General features: G+C 41.9%; 2 protein-coding genes across 7 annotated transcripts in view; one reads left to right on the top strand and one right to left on the bottom strand.

Moving 5' to 3' along the window:
• The window catches only part of kmt2e (lysine (K)-specific methyltransferase 2E), a 31,299-nt gene extending 20,530 nt beyond the window's left edge, over positions 1-10,769 (bottom strand). For all 6 annotated transcript variants that reach the window (XM_046072282.1, XM_046072279.1, XM_046072284.1 and 3 more), the window contains exons 1-2: positions 10,422-10,769; positions 748-932 (exon numbers count right to left, since the gene is read on the bottom strand). In XM_046072282.1, coding sequence (XP_045928238.1) covers positions 748-818 — 71 coding nt within the window. In that variant the 5' untranslated portion in view covers positions 819-932; positions 10,422-10,769. The remainder of the gene's footprint in view (positions 1-747; positions 933-10,421) is intronic.
• Positions 10,770-14,133: 3,364 nt separating this feature from the next.
• The window catches only part of ndufb2 (NADH:ubiquinone oxidoreductase subunit B2), a 5,304-nt gene continuing 1,300 nt past the window's right edge, over positions 14,134-18,137 (top strand). Inside the window, exons 1-3 of the mRNA XM_046072286.1 lie at positions 14,134-14,349; positions 14,518-14,662; positions 17,121-17,196. Coding sequence (XP_045928242.1) covers positions 14,264-14,349; positions 14,518-14,662; positions 17,121-17,195 — 306 coding nt within the window. The 5' untranslated portion in view covers positions 14,134-14,263 and the 3' untranslated portion in view covers position 17,196. The remainder of the gene's footprint in view (positions 14,350-14,517; positions 14,663-17,120; positions 17,197-18,137) is intronic.

Here is an 18,137-nt window from a genome sequence, read left to right on the forward strand (position 1 = left end):
ATTAGGAGGCTGGTTGCCATGGCTCCATGCACCATTTCTGCTTTACTAACTCAATGCTGTGTACACATATGCAGAAATCAAGCTACAGCATTAGAAAAGGATCAAGGGAAACAAAATAATGTTGTGTACTTCAATACACTTCACACAGACGGCACACGTGCATCTACATTCTAGGCTTACTGCCAGTTTCACATGGGCAGATGTAGTTAATAGCTGAACACTGAGAATGTCTATGTGATGATAGTTGAGTGCAAATATAATCAATGGGAAGACTGAACTGTCCATTAGAGCAGACACTAGAGGGGCCCTGCTTCCATGGACTGCAAATTCCTTTCCCATTAACAGTAAACGTGGGAGAGGAGATCTATGTGAAAAGAGAGAATTGAATCAAGCCATAGAGTTAAGAAAAAGATGACAGAGCTGGTTTACCCGTTAAAGTGGGCATGTAGGGGCAAATACAGAGGAAAGGGGGACAGGGGAATCATGTTACATCAAGTAAGAGTGACAAAATGCATGTGAATATCACCAAAGAGGGGTACGGCATAAGAACAGTGGCGGGGAGAAAGTGAAAAGGTGTGGAGAGGTGAGAAAGAAAGAGTGAAACTGAGAATTAACTTTTGTCAAGGGGCGAAAGATAAAAATGGTATATAAGAATGAATGAAAGAGGGAAATAAATGAGAAAATGAGGGGGCACAAAAAAAAGGTGTGAACATCAAAGGCTTGGTGTGTTTATTAGGTGTTACTCACTCTGAGCCTGCAGCCATGTCCAGGTATGAGGCGTCTGCTGTGTCCACCCCTACTGGGATGACTATGCTCATGACGTTCTCTGCTGATCAGTTCTTGTTCTACTGAGTCCAGAGAATGGGAGTCCAAAACACTGAGGCATGCCAGCCACAGCAGTCATTGCAGACATCTAAGTGCATCCACAAGGCCTGTACATGTAAGTAGGAGAGGACGGGGGAGAAGTAGATGAAGACAGACAAAAGAGAAAGGGAACAAAGAAAATCAGTTAGTATTGTGTAGAAGCATCATTGGCATACACGGATGATCAGTTCAACAATGTGTAATTTCTTTCATCAAGAACAAAGTACTTGCTAGGCAGCAGTGTCTAGCAAACCCGAAATTACAAATCATAGTGAAAACAGGGTATTTCCAGCATATGTTAATGCATGATTCATACTTTCAGACCATGAACTGTGTTTGACAGGAAAATGTTTGACAGGAATTTCCCCTCCGACATAGCTACCAAGCTGAGACTGATAAAAAGCGAGAGGATTCAATATTGTATGGTAAAGCCTGAGCTGCTGTTGTGAACTGCGCTAAAGCGACTTCTACATACTATCTGCCAAGAATGCAGAAGGCTGCACTGTAAGAAAGCTCCCACAAAGGGGAGCAAGAGAACACAAGAGCAGCCAGCCGCCATGAGAGGAGGGAGGAAAACGCATCAACACACAGAGGCCATTTTTCCCCCTTAGACTGAAGAGGACTGCCCTATTCTGAGCACTCACACACACTCATTCCAATAAAACACACTTCAATTGCACATCCATGTACTTTGTTGATATGAAGGTTTCATTTTTTTAAATCACTGCTGCTGTTAGGGTCTATCTATACACATGGAAAAGGCTGCAGTAAAATCGAGTCTTCAATAATGGACTACATTTAAGTGTCAGGCAATGAATGTAGTGGCCCTCTGGTCTCTAAGTAGGAGGCTGGTTGGACTAATAAATTATACACTGGCTGATGTGAATCCAGACAGGAGCATGTGTGTCAGTGTGGCTGTCCCTGATACGGAGAGCTCTGTTGATAAGGGGGATTAGTAGGAGGGACAGTTGCCGAGACAAAATAGGCTGGAGGTCACACCTCCGCCTGCTCATGCACACCGGGGCCAAACAAAGGCTCAGATCACGGCTAAGGGCAGAGATGGGAGAGGGCTTACAAAACCAGGATGTGTCATGTGTAGTATAGAGTAGGGGTATACTTCACACACTTAGCAAGCAATAACACACCACCACACCAAATCTTGTCGCTGCATGCCTATGAAGTATCAGCCCATTCTGGCCTAAGCATGTCCTCTGAAGCGCTCAAAAAAAAAAAAAAAAATGGTAACCTGGTCATGAAAGCTACATTTCATGACCAGGTTAGCTGTCAAACTTGACTGCACAGCTTGTGTCAAGGAAGCTCATAGTTCACAGGGTGAAACACGCAACTGCTGCAAGAGTTATTTGAAGTACTAATTCACCCAAATGCAGTATTCGAGCCAGCAGGACTGGGGAAAGGCTCAGACATGACAGCTGTCGGCTCCAGGCCTAATTAATACGAGGGAGAAGACCCCGGTGTGTCTGTGTGTCAGCCAAGGCGACTGATGGGATCACCGTCCAAATTCTCTTCAGATTCTGTGTGCAGGGACTGGGTTAAACAAAACGGCTATATCACTGGCAGGGGCATTAAATGATGGAAGCTGATGTAATCAGAACACTTTCTTTCAACAAGGACAGGAGAGTTTGCCAATAACACTGAAATGACAGACTCCCCCCTCCTTTGTATTATCTGAGAGGCCGAGCATGTTTCAGCACTGGTAAATAGCTTCCCTATGAAGCAGCCCGTTTGTTCCCTCTTCCACTAGGTTTTTCTCCACTTCATCCAGGGAATACTGCTGCCACTACTAAGGAATGCACACACAAGCTCACACACACACACACACACACACACACACAGATAACCCCTTGCCCTGTCCTTTCAAACATTCCTCTCTATAAAAGGAGACTCTTAGTGCTGTGCGCAAACATACGTGCACTGCGCTACAGCCAGACACAGTCAAGACTAACAAAAGGTGGGTGGAAAAAAGAAAAACAAGTACAGTACAGCAGCATTCCTGACTAAATCTGAGCTGTGCTGTGACTGCCTCTGCCTGCTCCTCCTACTTCCTCTGGAAGAGCTGTCCATCAGCCTGGAGAAACGCAGCCAAAGAAAGGAAAGAAAAAAAAAAACAAAAAAACCCCACCCCCCCCTTCCTGTGCCCAGTCACCCCGCCCAGCCGGATTTCTCTCCCTCCTCTGAGCATTTCCTAAATAAACCTGAGACACTAACACAGAGCGAAGGGGAAGGGGAGTGTCGCAGCGCAGTTCCTAATTACAAGGAGACCATTTAAAGCCACCTTTGGCCAAATCCACTGCTGCTATGGAAGCACATGAGAGGAATGAGGGGTGGGGAAAATGGGGAACATGCAGAAGGGACGGGTGAGTAGAAGGTGGACATACAAAGACATGTTCCGAAAATGGTCATTAGTAAAACAAGCCACAGGGTGGAAGTGTTTTGTAGAGCGTCGGGCATCTTTAAAACTGTTCACCTTTTATGCGCTCTCTGAACACATTTTCTCGCACTGTAGGGAGCTTTAGAAATCCTCCACAACCCCTCCATTTCAGAGGGCAGCAGGGTGGGGGAGGTGTACATGGGGTCTGTCTGACAGTGACGCTACACAGCCTACACCAAGGTGGACTCTGGGTGGCAGAGTGGAGCACATAGCGTAACCCAGTCTCTCCTTTCTCCTCCTTCCCTCCCTCCGCATGGGGACACAGTCACGTCATTGTGTGGGGAATAACTATCCTTTTAAGACAGAACCGCACTGAAGTCAGTGAGGGAAAACCCACAGCATAAACACACTCAAATTGTGCCGCTACAGACAACAGCTTTCCTCTCTCCTCAGTTTTTTACCACTGCTCTGTGTGCAAGTGTTTCCATTCTCGTTTTCGCAGCCAAGTCTTGGCAGATTATGTTTTTCGATAAGTAGGAGGAGCAAAAGAAAATAAGGGATTCCAACTCAATGCCACAGCACCCATGCCAAGCTGATGTGAATTCACAACATCCTCATAGCTGGCTGTGATGACTCAGCTCATAAATAAACAGATAAAACTCTTACAAATACACTCATATACACAGGAAGCACGACCCAGATGGAATGTAGGCCTGTCCCTCTTTTGCACGGTGCCCACAGGAGGACACACTGCATCTGCCCTGTCCTTCATAAATCAGTGTGCCCATGGCTGCCAGGCGCTTCCCCCTGCACTCAAGCACCGAAGGTGAGGTCATACATCAATACAGCAGGGGATGTGGATGTGGATGTCCACACAAGCAATTTTTGTGGCTACAATAGGAACTGTGCTGTTAAATACAAGCCAATACCTCATCAGATTGTAAAGATCAGTCCCCTTAGGAGACAGATGATGAGGAGACTGTTGTAGTGTTCAAGCCCCATAACTAGCTATGGGCCAGCAGTGCAGCACAGTGATGAAGAAATTCAGTAGATTTAGGAGGTTTTCTGGGGCTACATTACATTATCTGTCTATTTCACAGTGGGTGTGGACCTTTTAAGTGCATCACAACAGGCTTGGTACCTGCCACATGGGATTGTTTTATCTGCATGGCTGTGTTGTTAGAAAACGGTGGGATGTGATAAGATGTGCAGCATCTCAAGGGCAAAAAAAATATATATAAAAAAATCCAACAATATACTTTGAGCTCAGTTCAGACTGCCAGGGAGTGAGCGAGTTAAAGTCAGCAGAAACGGGGCCTGGCAGCAAAGCTGGGGCACTCCTCCTGTAGTCTGAGCTATGTCTGTTCAGGAGAACCCCCAGAGCACAATCTCTCCATCCACCTCTGATACGGAGTATTATAGCCACGCTCTGTGTGGTCAGGGTCAGTTCCTTTAAACATTTGTAAATTGGACAGGTATACATTACATTAAACAAAACCAATTCACATCAGGATGCATCTTCATCTGTGCGACTGAGCTTGTGAAGCCCAGTGTGATTTTGTCTCTTGGTACAGAAGAGCTAGTCTGATGATCCGAGACTGACAAGCGGGCACATATGCAGCTGGCAGCTTATTACAGCATTTGGAGAATGCAATGTGCAGTTAAGTAAAAATGTGAGCTACGCATGTGTGTCCAGAGAAAATGGGGAGAGGCTACTCAGCATCTACTGGGCAAAAGAACAGTAAAAGTCACTCATTACAGCGGTGTTTGGGGATCAATTTCATGCCTGGACCACAGTGCCATTACATCAACACTGATGGCCAACCCTGCCTAGTGCTGCTACCCATGAATGCTATTGTAACACAGGCACAGCGACAAGAAGATGGTTAGGGAGGCGTCAGCAGCCTCAGCAGACCCATCCTTAAAGCCACCTGTCGGGGAGGCAGCTTGCTAGTTTAAAGAGGGATCTGTTACGGCCCAGCTAGCAGCACAAAAACAGGTCACCTGAGCCCTGGCTTCTCCTCCCAGCTGGGATACCATGTGACTGTGTTGGGCACCAGCGGCAGGCGGCTTCGTCTCTGGGTCTCTTAGGGTCTGGGTACTACACAAGTGAGATCACTGGAGACCAGGCCACAGCCACGCAGCTTAGCCCCACATGGTGAGGTGTGCATCTACAGAGACACAAACTTCACCAACACAGACGTGCTGCTGTTTCAGGGATGAGAGTTTATTGTCTGGAGACAGGGAAGAGCACAATAACAAGAGGAGACCTTCCAAGTATAGGAAGTGTCAATGAGAAAGCTGATGAGGCTGTGGCCTTCATCTGCCCTATCAATATGTCAATACACCAATAGACATCCTGTGCACCTGCTTGACTTCTTTATTTTTCTCTCTCTCTCTCTCTCTCTCTCTGCTGAGCACACTGAAAAAATGAAAAAGTTGTGCTTAGCTTGTGGCTATTTGATCTCTGCTTGCACAATATAGTGTGATGTAGATCCGTTTTATAAGTGGATATAGTACGTTATACATGTTTACTTCCTGTTAACACTACAGTAACTTCACCTCCAACCTTACAGTACCTGTTCATCCTTTGTTCACTTCAATTTTCACAGTAAAGTAGTACATATTGTTAAGAGTATTTACAGTTTGTGTTTGTATGTAGTGAGTGAGAGTTCAAACAGTGAAGCCAACCAAAACCTGCATGGAGGGTTCAATGTAGGCCCAAAAATTACATCAAACCTAAGGAGTGGCGTCGTTCATTAGTTATACTGTCAAAAAGGTGCTACACTGAGTGACAGGTGCTGAACATCACTAGTGGTTATCTAAGACACTGAGGTGATTATCAAAATGATCAACAACATTATATACAAAAATATACGATAAATACCATTAACAATATGAACAAAGCTTATTGTGAAAAGTGAGCGGTAACGTTACTGTAGAACTGACAGGAAGTAAACAAACGTGCAGTATGTAAAACGGAAATACATCAGACAACATTGTTCAAGCAGAGAATTTGATCGCATGTGTGTTTGAGAGTCCATCTAGGGTGAGAGGAAAGGTGTGTCATCTGAGACTGCTATCACTCCCTGTCGCTTGCCAGAGTGCTCTGTCCCTAATGCAGAGGGGGAGTGGCAGCTCACCACGCCGTCACCATCTAAGCAAACACACACTTTGCTGCACAAGGCAACCAGGCACACACACAGTCAGGTATTTAACACTTTCAGCGCCAATATCAGAAAAAAGAAGCCCTTACAAGGAAGAACAAGGATGGCTGGGGAGTTTTTGTATTATGTAGTAGAGAGGTTGATTAAGCACGGTAGGGCCCTCTCACTCATCTGGTTGTAATAAACCTTCCTCAGAAGAGAAGACTCTTTGCCACTTACTACGTGAACTACATCCACAGCCAGCTGAAGTTAATTAAGATGACACTGACCTATCAATGGACAGAAGTTATCCAGCTCATTCAAGTGCTTAGTGGTGTTTATGATATGAACAATGGTACAGTGACTTGAACTGGACACTTTTTTGTCTGTTTCACATGGTAATGGTTCAGGGGTTTGGTGGCCTGTGTCATCCCATTACTGCTGCTACTGAGAAACGCTTTAGTCAAAGAGGCACCTTTATATGATACATTCATTAGTCTAACCCTGCCCGCACTGGGGTTGATGTCAACACAACATCCTCATACAACAGCTACACAACTGTTTACAAACATGTTAAATCACATTTATGTCGTTGATAGTTTGAACTTTTCCTTGCTCATACTGACATTAAAATTATCATGAGGAAAGACAGAAAAAAACAAACAAAAAAAAACAACTACTACTTGGCAATAAGGGTAATAGTTACGAACAGGCATTTGAGCTGAACAAAGTGCCAAAATTTGTCCCACTGGGCGATGCAGAAGAAAGGACAGCTGTGCCACACCAGAGTCCACAGACTTTAACACTATCCAGAAAACTAGCTTTGATTTGATCCCCTCAATATTTTCACTTTTAATATAAGTGTTAATATTAGATTGTACCGTGGTTAAAATTAAATTTTATGGTAGGAATACAAACTGCCCTAGTCCAGTTGGTAAAAATTGAGCCTACATGGAGCAGATTTGTGGCATACAGCATTAATAAAGATTACATTTTAAATATATACTGTTACATGGGGTTGTTCTGAGGCAATCTGCGAGATTAGTATCCGATTTCATCCAGGCATTTTTACTATTATCTACTTGAAATACTTTACGTGCAACTTATATTATATTGGAAAATAAAAATATTGGATCAAAACGCAGACAGGGGCATATCTAGCATCTTATGATGTCTAATACGACTGATTTCCCATGAAAATGAAGTTCAAAAGCTGAGTTATCATCTCTTATCTCTGAGTCTTGAGTCAAATGAAATTTCAACCGATATCCCACGACAAGCACCCTTCTTTACCAACACTGAAATTCAAAATACCAAGTGTAACAACCAAACTCATATCCCAGTGTGTTCGAATAAAATACTGAGTGTTTTTAATCACACAAAAGGGATAAACGGAAAGGAAGAGGGAAAGTAAGAGGAAATGCGAACCTTGAGTGTGGGGGACAAAGTACATCATGTTAACTTCCTACAGATGATTTTAGGGAGGTGAGATGTGGCAAATGAGCAAGTATTTATTTTTGAAAGTAGTGTTGGTGTACATTTCTGAAGCTTAACGATGTACAGAAAAAAATATAAATCAAGTTGTCTTTACAGTGCTTTGTAGTTGCAAGTACTTGTATCTAATGTTCTGTGAGCATAAACCTCATGCCCAAACCCCAATCTTGCAACAGAAACACAAGCAATAGCATAAGCCCTGACGCATGTCACTGGGATAGTATGTTATTAGTTTTGAGAATATGCATAACAGTATCAGTGATTATGGCAAGCAAAAAGGAGCTTTATTACCGAGGCATATTCTAGATTGTTTGACGTTATTGTCATACCTAACCTCAACTAAAATAAAAAATCGTGTGTTGTGCAGTTGCTTCCCAGTGAGTATGTCGGCGCTGCAGTCAGTCCTGCCGATAGGGGTGTGGAGGGTACAACGTTGCTATTATGTTACCACAACACCCTGGTGCTGTCGCCATTTTCATAGCGCTTTTCTCAGGACGGCGAGACAATCGTGTGGCAAGGGGAGCCTCGCCATGGGACGAAAATCCCCAAGAATGCATTCAATCGCCTCTTTCATACACTCTACCTTAAGTATCCCTCTGTCGGTACAGTCTATGTGTTGTTACCATTAGGGTTTTTTTGTGAATTCGTCGAAAGCAAAGCCAGTAAGCTAATCGGCTAGCAATTATGGCCAGCAATGGCCTCTGGAAATGTAGCAGGCTATATGTAGCGGTAATGTCAATCGGAGTAGGGAGACAATCGAAGCACGAACAGCCTTTAAATTTTACATTTTAACAGTAAAGCATAGAGGGAAAGAAGCAACGTTTAACACAGTGATACCTGGGATATATGTACACGCTGGGCCGTAAACAAAGGCCAAAAATAACGGACAGAGCTAGCGGTAACAAATGGGAGCTAACGGCATAGTGCGTAGTGGATTTAAGTTAGCAAAGTAAGCTAGTACCGACACGAAAGATGTGGATTAACACTTGGCTCGTCACAGACAGGAAAGAGCGACAGTATCCGCGTTGAGAGATAACATAAACTGCTCGGGGCAAGGCAAAGCCGATTGCACATTCATATGGGAACTTGTTTTAGGTCAAGTAAAACAACCAATTGCGACAGTATAAGTTAGTTCAGCATGACCAGGGTTGCCAATCGAGATGGAGTTACAAATTGTATGACTGGGGCGAGATGCCCAAATGGAACATCCCCTCCCCCACGTTTGCAGCATTTGAACCCAGTACACCCTGAATCTAAATTAAGTGATCGCGAAATGTACTTTTAAGTCAGATTATAACAAAATAGCAGTCGTCTGTTCCTCGTTTGACACGATATATACTTGATTTCACCTTGTTATAACTACGATTCTTTAATAGCTCAGTAGCCTATGAGATTACTGCGCAATGTAGCTAGACATGTAAGCAATTTTAACAGTTGGTATTGCTTTTAGTTGACTAGGACATAACAGATTTAATATATTTGTCTGTTTACATGCATGTAAAAGCTCATTGTTCTCTGGCTTTGAAAAGTGGCATTGTATAAAATTTCGCTGAACGGAAATAATGTCCCGTGCTCTGGGTGAGCAGGATGGGAGCCACCACGACATATTCAAGTGTGTAACTAATGCTAAATGTCCTGTTTTCATGCTGGATGACAGTGTTGCAAACACCAATCGAGTAACAGAAGATATCCCAAAAGAACTGGCGCGTTTACTGACAGCTGCAGTTGCAAGGACCCTGGCTAATGTAAATTAACTGCTTCGAAATAAAGCGGGCAGTGTTGTATTAGGAGGTCACATTATTTACACTAAAAACGGAGGAAACCATGCGCAATATGGCCCGCAGTGTCACTGTGTCAAACTAAACATCATCAACACCCCTATCTGGTTCTACTTATATTAAGTCAATGTGCGAATAGTCATGTTTTAAGGACAAGTTCACTGCTGGCAATGTTAACTGTTGTTGACAAAGTCTGTATGCTGTAACGAAGACGGTAGGCTATGGGACAGGCATTAATCTAATTGCAGCGTTTTTGTCTTACGTTACCTATAACGTTGAAGTGTACGTTATGTAGGCGTTTTTAAATATGTGGTAAACACTTTAATTAATCACATCAGCCTGTAAATAATATTAAACCGATAACTTTGTATGACGTTTCGTTTATTGCCACTCGATCAACGAAAAGTCAGAGCCATGTTCGGTCTGAGTAAAGCTAATTTGAGCTAGCATAGTAGCATGCGCTAGCTAGCAAGCGGTCTCCTGGCGTTACGCTTAGCAACTTGACATTTACATTGGAAACTTACGTCATCTAGTTAGTCCTTTTCATTTTGTTGATAAAGCTGCTTCTCACATATAGACCCTGGGCTAACGGTGTTGATCAGATAGCTAGCAAGCTAACCTCAGCTGATACTACAACTACGTTAGCCAGCATCAGCATGATGTGCCTAGCCAGCTAAGTAAAGCCAACAATAGCGTTCTAGGTCGGATTTGTGCTCACTCTACAACAACCAGTTAATGCAGTTTACTTACCGTTTTATGTCCACTCTGGAGGATCTGAATAGCGAATAAGGGGACCTGGGTAAGACCCCCGTCGCTTCCACACAGCTTCCACAACCAAAACAATACTTCTGTCCACACACTGCGGATCCCTAGCAAAGCTTTAAAATGTTTGTATTTTAACGTGTCCCCTAAAGAGTCCTTTCCTGTGAAAAATCCCTTGCTTCTTGTTCTACGCGGTGACACAAATTTGACTAGAAATTAATGCGAAACCGTTAAAAACTGTACCCTAGTCAACGGCGACTTTTAGAAATTAGATCCCCTAACCAGTCTCTTTTCCCTTTGCAAAAATGGCGGCCCTGCCAGGACTGCCGAGACTCCGCCTCCCCCACGAGCCCCCCTTCCTCCCCATCACCAATCCCGAGCTCCGCCTCCACATACTGCGGGGCTACACTCCCGATTTCACAGGGGCACTCTTTTACCGTGCTTCATGCGTGTTCAGGACTGTGATTCCTCGAGCCTTTGCTATTTCTGTCGGCTACGCACTGGATTTAACTTTTAGCACTATTGTTATTATTCTTATAAATGGACATTTAGTAGAAATAACGGACCATAGCATGTTAAATAATTACTAATTGATAATTAAACGTGCTGAAGTCATAATAGAGGTGGTTTGATGCTTTTCCCCCCTCCAGGATTTAACAAATAGCATATCAGACAAATCTTGCAGCATGCATGCAGACTGTTGTGCAGTTCATGGCCTACACAATGTGGTGTGCTGGTTACATTGCTGTCTGTGCTATCTTCATGGTCATCTCGTGAAAGTGAAGTCAGCTGTCTGTGGGGATGCTTTTGTCAGGAGGTTTTGTTTAAATTATTGTTGTTTCCTCTCAGGGTGAAAAAGGGCATAGTACAATCCCAGCCTAGTAATGGGTATTTTGCCTTGACAGAAACTCACAGTCAGTGTATACTGCATTTAATCTCTTTAATGCTTTTGATTTATTAGGTATGTATGGCATCTGTTGTTTTTTTTAGATCCATAGACAGACATAGGCTACAATTGGACACCCAAAAAAGGCTGGCTGAGTAGGCCAATCCAGGTTGTTTATTAATACTGCCTTAAGAATGCTTGTGAAACTCACTAGAGTTTACCAAACTGAAATGCGGCTATTTTATTCAAACATCCTTTATTTTACCACTGGTATGGCTGAAAAGGAGCACCTAAATCTCAACGCAGTAGGAGGCAACTAAGCTGTTATGTAACCCCTTACACAAGACCAGCGTTTTGTATATTGAACTGATGTCAGGAAGGGGTAGCCTATGAAACACTGACCACTAAGATTAAATCATGAACAACAAGCTCTCACTCACAACATTTTTTAGGCTTACAAAAATGTGAATAAAATAAATTTACTGTGTGTAATTACACAAAATACCAAATTAACGCCTCTGTAAAATATAATTTATTGTGTCTGTTTTATGTCCTATAATCATCACCTAGTAGTTGCAACTTCCAAACCCTTTTGATTTATCGCACAACCATATTGCTGAGACATGTTTGATACTGAAACAAAAATAATTCTAGCAATTTTTCCGACACCTTAATTGTTGTGGTAAATCGGTTGCTGCCATCTCCCCAGAAATATGTCTGTAGAAATCCCTTTGACATCATATGTTGAGAGAGGATGTTCTCATCGTTTCCATTTATTGACCCTCCCCCACCCTAAACCGCATCCCCCCACGCATGCGCGTTGGCGCAGGACCGCTGCAACTGCTGGTGTACGGGCAGTCAGGTTGTTTGAAATAAACTTGGGGGAGGACGGAGGCAAAAGTTGGGCAGATCGAGCCACCCTCACCAGCTATCTAAATGGAAATGTTCCTAAACGGCTGTGGAGGATGCTGCGATTAAAGGGTCAATGTCGATTTTTTTCGGAGAAGATAACATTTATCCATTACCGTTGTGCCCATCGCGTTTTCGGTCTGAAGATGATCTGACCTCTTTAATGTTAACATAGTGGCAGCACAGTTGTTGGGGGATTAATAATGGTCCAAAAGCCAATTGATGAAAAATTTTGTTTTTGAGAAATGGTTGGTTTGTGATGACATCATGCAGCTAGTATTTGTGGGCGGGCTTTGAGCTGTGAGGGGAGAGGGGCGCAACCGGAGAGCAACTACGACCAGGCGCCATTAGGTAACACTAACGTGTGTGAGTTTTATTTCTTAAAGAGACGGTCTGACGGGTAAAACCGATATGGGTCGACACACCAATGTAGCTGTTGTCCATAAAATGGAAATGGACTACTTTCGCCGAGCGATAAAAAGCGACTTCCTTTCGTGAAACGAAAAGTAGTCATCGTTGTCGTCTGGGAACAAGATGGCGTCAAGGATTCTTTTCTTTTAGTGCACGGGTCGAGCACTCATGGGCGGCGGCGCCGTGCGCGTTCTCGCCACAATGTTATTATTTCCTGTTTTCATGTTCTCAGACGTTGACGTTCTTATTTTATTCACAACCGCATCAGCAAACCAAGTAGTGACTCGTGTGAATATGGTTTTACATGTGTGGTTATCGGACCGGCCGACAAAACCACATTTTGCATGGAAATGTGACGTGGACCGTCTGAAGAAAACCCTTTTTTCAAAAGTTGAGTGACCTGACCTATACAGTCTGCGGTATATCCCGGTTACACAAGCACTTAACTTCCCTGTGTCATTTTTAACACCGATATCAAACGGTTTGACCATTAAAGGGAATAAACTTTAATGTGTAACACAAACAATGTGTCATCTGGGCCAGTTCACCCTTTTTTACAGTTTACCTGTTTAGTTTAGCTTTTGACCCCATCTAGTGGGCCATGCAGTTAAAACGCACTAAAAAAATACACGTTCAGATGAACAATGTACATTAACAGTAACACCATAACTCAAGAAAATTATATACAGTAAGAGACATGGCAATAAAAGAAAATGTAAAGACAGATTAGACCCGGACAAATAGAATAAAAATCAAAAGGAGCAGAAAACACATTGTATGTGGGAGATACAGATTAACATATAGGCTAACCTCTAAATTAATACTTTTTCGTAATTTGCCAATTATTAAAGGGGTTTTGATAGCTTTTTTGACTGGCAATAACTTAGAGACAGAGTCAAAGAGATATTGTAATTCAATACCAAAACAAATAAAAATTGGGAGTGACATTTTCCAACAAAAAACAACAGTTTCAGAGAATCATTGTTGGGTTGTGAGTCAGTATTACAATTTAGAAACAAGACCATGACTTTTAATATGGGTGTTGATGTGTTTTGAAAAATCAGTAGAGCAACCTCAATCCTTGAGAAGTACAATTAAAGAAAAGATGACGACTAACTTCTTGTTAACAGAATTACATCTAATATTTATATCTAGAGTTTTACGTGTTATGTTATTCTTGATGTAATAAACCTTTGTTGTGCAAATAGTTTTCATACAAGTTTTCATCTTTTATTCACAATGGTATCAGTAGTGATTCAGTACGCAGGTGAACAAGTCACTAGCCAAAGTTATCATCAATAAAATGGCATGTTTAATTTTACATTATATATTTATAGTTTAAAAACTATACAGCAAAGATAATCAAATAATCGATAACTCAAAGGGAAAGCCATGTCCGCATCAAAACAGGAGGGGGCGCTGTGTTTTAAAAATGTATTTTTCATTTAGCCAAAACAGAAGAAGAACGGACGTCGTTACTCTCTGCCCAATCACAGCTGTCTTTGTTGGGAGGTCGTTTATTGACAGGGGGAGAAGGTGACTCCTCGAAGAGCAGGGCGAAAAAGCTCATAGAAATCTTGATATATAACCCAAAAGAAGATTGTTGTTTTCTAAGTAAGCAGCCATGTCTTCTTTTGGAAGGGCGTTGGGAGTCCTTCGTGCAGGAAGTCGGTTCGTCAGACGCGGCCCACAAAGGATAACAACCAGAAAGTAAGTTATTATTTAACCCGCTAGCATCTTAGCTATTGCGTTAGCCGTAGCAACGACTTGCTAACACGGCGATGAATTAAAAACCCAGAACACAATTTTTAATGTTAGCCTATATTCCACGTTATTTAATATTGACTCAATATTGAAAGTGTGTTTTTTATGTTCAAGGGCTGGCGGTGGACCGCACATTGAGCCACAGTACAGGCAATATCCTCAGATAACGAAGAAACAGAAGTTTGAGTCAGAACTCATTAGCGGCGCGATGTGGTTTTGGATCCTTTGGCACTGTTGGCACGATCCCGATGCAGTCCTGGTAAGTCAACATGTATACACTACCTAGACCCATTTCCACTGAGCGTGACACTGTAACGCAGGGGGGTGTATGAAGGAGTTCAGTTGGGGCTCAGATCCAAAACAGGACACTGGAATGTTGCTAGCCTAAAAAATGTTTTAATTAACTTACCAGTATCACGAAGCTGGTTATCGAAACACCTGGCTGTGTTAACTCTGGAGTTTCTAATGAAATAGGTATTAATGAATCAAAGTTATGAGCCATGAAGGAAGTACTAGTACTTACTGTTTAAGTAAAAACGTTACGTTACATCGCGATGTAGAGCTGCACTGAAAAGATAGAAAAGATGCATGCTGTGTTTAACTCGAAAGCTACATTGGTGGGTAGGGGGAGAGCGACTGATTTAAAAGATGTCCCTAGAGTGTCACAGAGTAAAACCCCGTACCTGTGACTTAGGGCATGTTCACTGGTGTAACATGGACACTGGGCTGCTTGTCATCATAGAAACATCACTGGTGAAGTAGCATTGATCACTCTGAGTGGGGGGAAAATTTTGTCCCCACTTGGGATGAAAAATATTCATCAGGGATATACAAACCAGAAAAGGGGAAATCAAATCATACCCTGGATATATACAATAAAATAAGGTAGATATTTAGTTGACAGGTGAGCACATTTTTTATGTCCGTGTTGTGATGTTTGGCCTGCCTTATGATCAGGACTGATGATGAGGATTGGAGTGCATTGATTGTGAGAGTGGTGTCACTTATGCTATTTCCAGACTTGGCTAATTTTCACAATCCCTTTGTCCAAGAAGGCAGTGTGTATGCACACCACGACAGCACAGTCGTGTTTACTGCAGCGTGTTAAAAGATATTTTAAAAACAATTGATGCTCTTTTCTGCAATTCTTTAATGCTATTTAATATTATCTTGGATTTCTACAACCGATGATGATAATTCCATCCGTTAGCCTAGTTAAAGTTTGAAAAGGACTCGGTAGCTAAATTCACGTTTAATATCAGGGAAAGGCAAGCCTGAATCCTGCCACCTGCTATATCCTGGCAGCTGTGGCGTGCCACAACTGGCTCTCTCCGCTGCGCTCTGGACAGGGGCTGATGAAATACTTAGTGGACTTTGATTTCAGTTGGCATATATCTTTGACAGTTGAAAGGTGCAATATGGAATTGTTATGGCTCACTAGTGCAAGCACAAATAACACTGCTGGTTTGAATGTTTATGATAAAGAGGAAGTGAAATTAAATGTGTGAGAGACATCATTAAACCTACTCCTCACATTTGATTTCATTTTTATGTTAAACATTATCCACATACATAGTCAAACTATTATGGTGTGTCAGTGGACAGTGGAAAGTATACACAGCGCTTCACTTTTTCCACATTTTGTTATGTTACAACCTTATTCTAAAATGGATGAAATTCATTATTTTCCTCAAAATTCTACAAACAATACCCAATAAGAGATGTTTCTACAACTTCATTGGAGGCCACCTGTGGTTAATTCAGTTGATTGGATATGATGTGAAAAGGCACACACGAGTCTATATAAGGTTCCACAGTTAACGGTGCACTTCAGAGCACAAACCAAGCTATGAAGTCTAAGGAATTGTCTGTAGAGGTCCAAGACGTGATTGTATCAAGTCACAGATCTTTTGAAGGGTACAGGAAAAATTTCTGCAGCATTGAAGGTCCCAAAGAGCAGAGAGGCCTCCATCCTCTGTAAATGGAACCACCTGGACTCTTCCTAGAGCTGGACTCTTCCTAGAGCTGGACTCTTCCTAGAGCTGGACTCTTCCTAGAGCTGGACTCTTCCTAGAGCTGCCCTTTGGCTGGGCGGCCCTAGTCAGGGAGGTGACCCAGACTGTGAACATGTGCTTTTTTGTTGTTTTTTATTTTAAATAAATTAGCAAAGATTTAAAACAAACTTCTTTCCCATTGTCATTATGGGGTGTTGTTTGTAGAATTTTGAGGAAAATTATGAATTTCATCCATTTTGGAGTAAGGCAGTAACATAACGTCGGAAAAGTTCTATGAATACTTTCCGGTGTAATTACAGTATAATTATGTGTTTAGACTACTTCATAGATGTAGTACAGTAAATGGAGTGGATACTTTTTGAAACATTTGGTGAGTTTCAGTACTTTGTAGTTTACAGACAGAGCCAGACAAATTTTTGCGGCACAGCCCACACATTCTGACGTCACCTTCATGATTATACATCCAGCGGTGTTTGCGTGAAAACACAAAAGTACGCAACCTTTTAGTATGTGCACACCGTTTATACGTGAGGCCACTGCTCACTAAAGGGATAGCTCTAAAAAATATTTGTACATACATTTTTTATATTTTAAATGTATGCAGTTTTACTAGTTGTGTTAGTATGCAGTGTTGCACAAACCTGACGGGAACACAATCTATTTATTTAAGATGTTAAATTAAGGGTCTTCCCTCTTCTGTAGGGTCACTTCCCTTGGCCTGATGCTTCAGCATGGACAGACGAGGAGCTTGGAATCCCAGCAGACGACGAGGAATAAGGTGATTTCTTCAGTTTCCTTTACTTAAGTGAATACTTCAGTAAATCAGGACAACCATTTTTACTTGTAAAACATGTAATCCACGTGTGAATAAAAGGCTGATTGCTGTCAAAATGTCAAAAGACAGGACAGAAACCTGCTCTTCCCCTCAAATTGTCTAATTAAGTCCTTTTTAAACTAACAGTAGAGAATCAACTAAATCTAAGTAATTAACATTTTCTGATGTTAAAGGTTTAACAACTCTCAACTTTAATATTTATTAGGCTGTATTGTTTTAGCTCTGATTAGACGAGGAACTCAAAATGCAGATCTGCGTCCAACTGTATCATTCCATTTATGTAAAAAATAATTGATGTTTTGCCAGTATGTGAAGAATTCTTGAAGTTTATAACGATGTCTGTGGAGGAAATACATTGACATTCACAAACATTTGTCATGACAGAACAGGGCCATTTTCATCCTTGTCATTTGACTCTGTGTCAAGTCCCAATAAAACATTTCTGTAATAGCTCTATAGACCGACACAGGCCCTTTTCACAGCAGAGATTTTGATTTGTTAAAGTAGGAAAAGCACACGTCACTAATAACGTTGACTATGGTTCTGTTCTTTTTCGTTTTCCCAGTGAACGTGACAGTTGATTTAATTGTAATTGAATTCAAGTCTTCAGTGAATAAGGTCTGATAAGATTATCCTCAAATGTTTTTTTTTTTCTTTGCATTAGGCTTCTCTACTCGATTGTTTCAAAAGCTGTACTACATATATAGCATCTCTAAAAATTGGAATACCGTCAAAAAAGTGAAATTTAGATTCATTACACAGTCAAATATTTCAAGCCTTTTTCATTTTAATCTTGATTATGGCTTACAGCTTATGGAAATCAAAACTCCAGTATCTTAAAACGATTACAATTTTAGAATAAAGAATTTATAACCTAAGAACTC

The sequence above is a fragment of the Micropterus dolomieu genome, linkage group LG16 (genome assembly GCF_021292245.1).
Source record: "Micropterus dolomieu isolate WLL.071019.BEF.003 ecotype Adirondacks linkage group LG16, ASM2129224v1, whole genome shotgun sequence".
Taxonomy (NCBI): Eukaryota; Metazoa; Chordata; class Actinopteri; order Centrarchiformes; family Centrarchidae; genus Micropterus; species Micropterus dolomieu.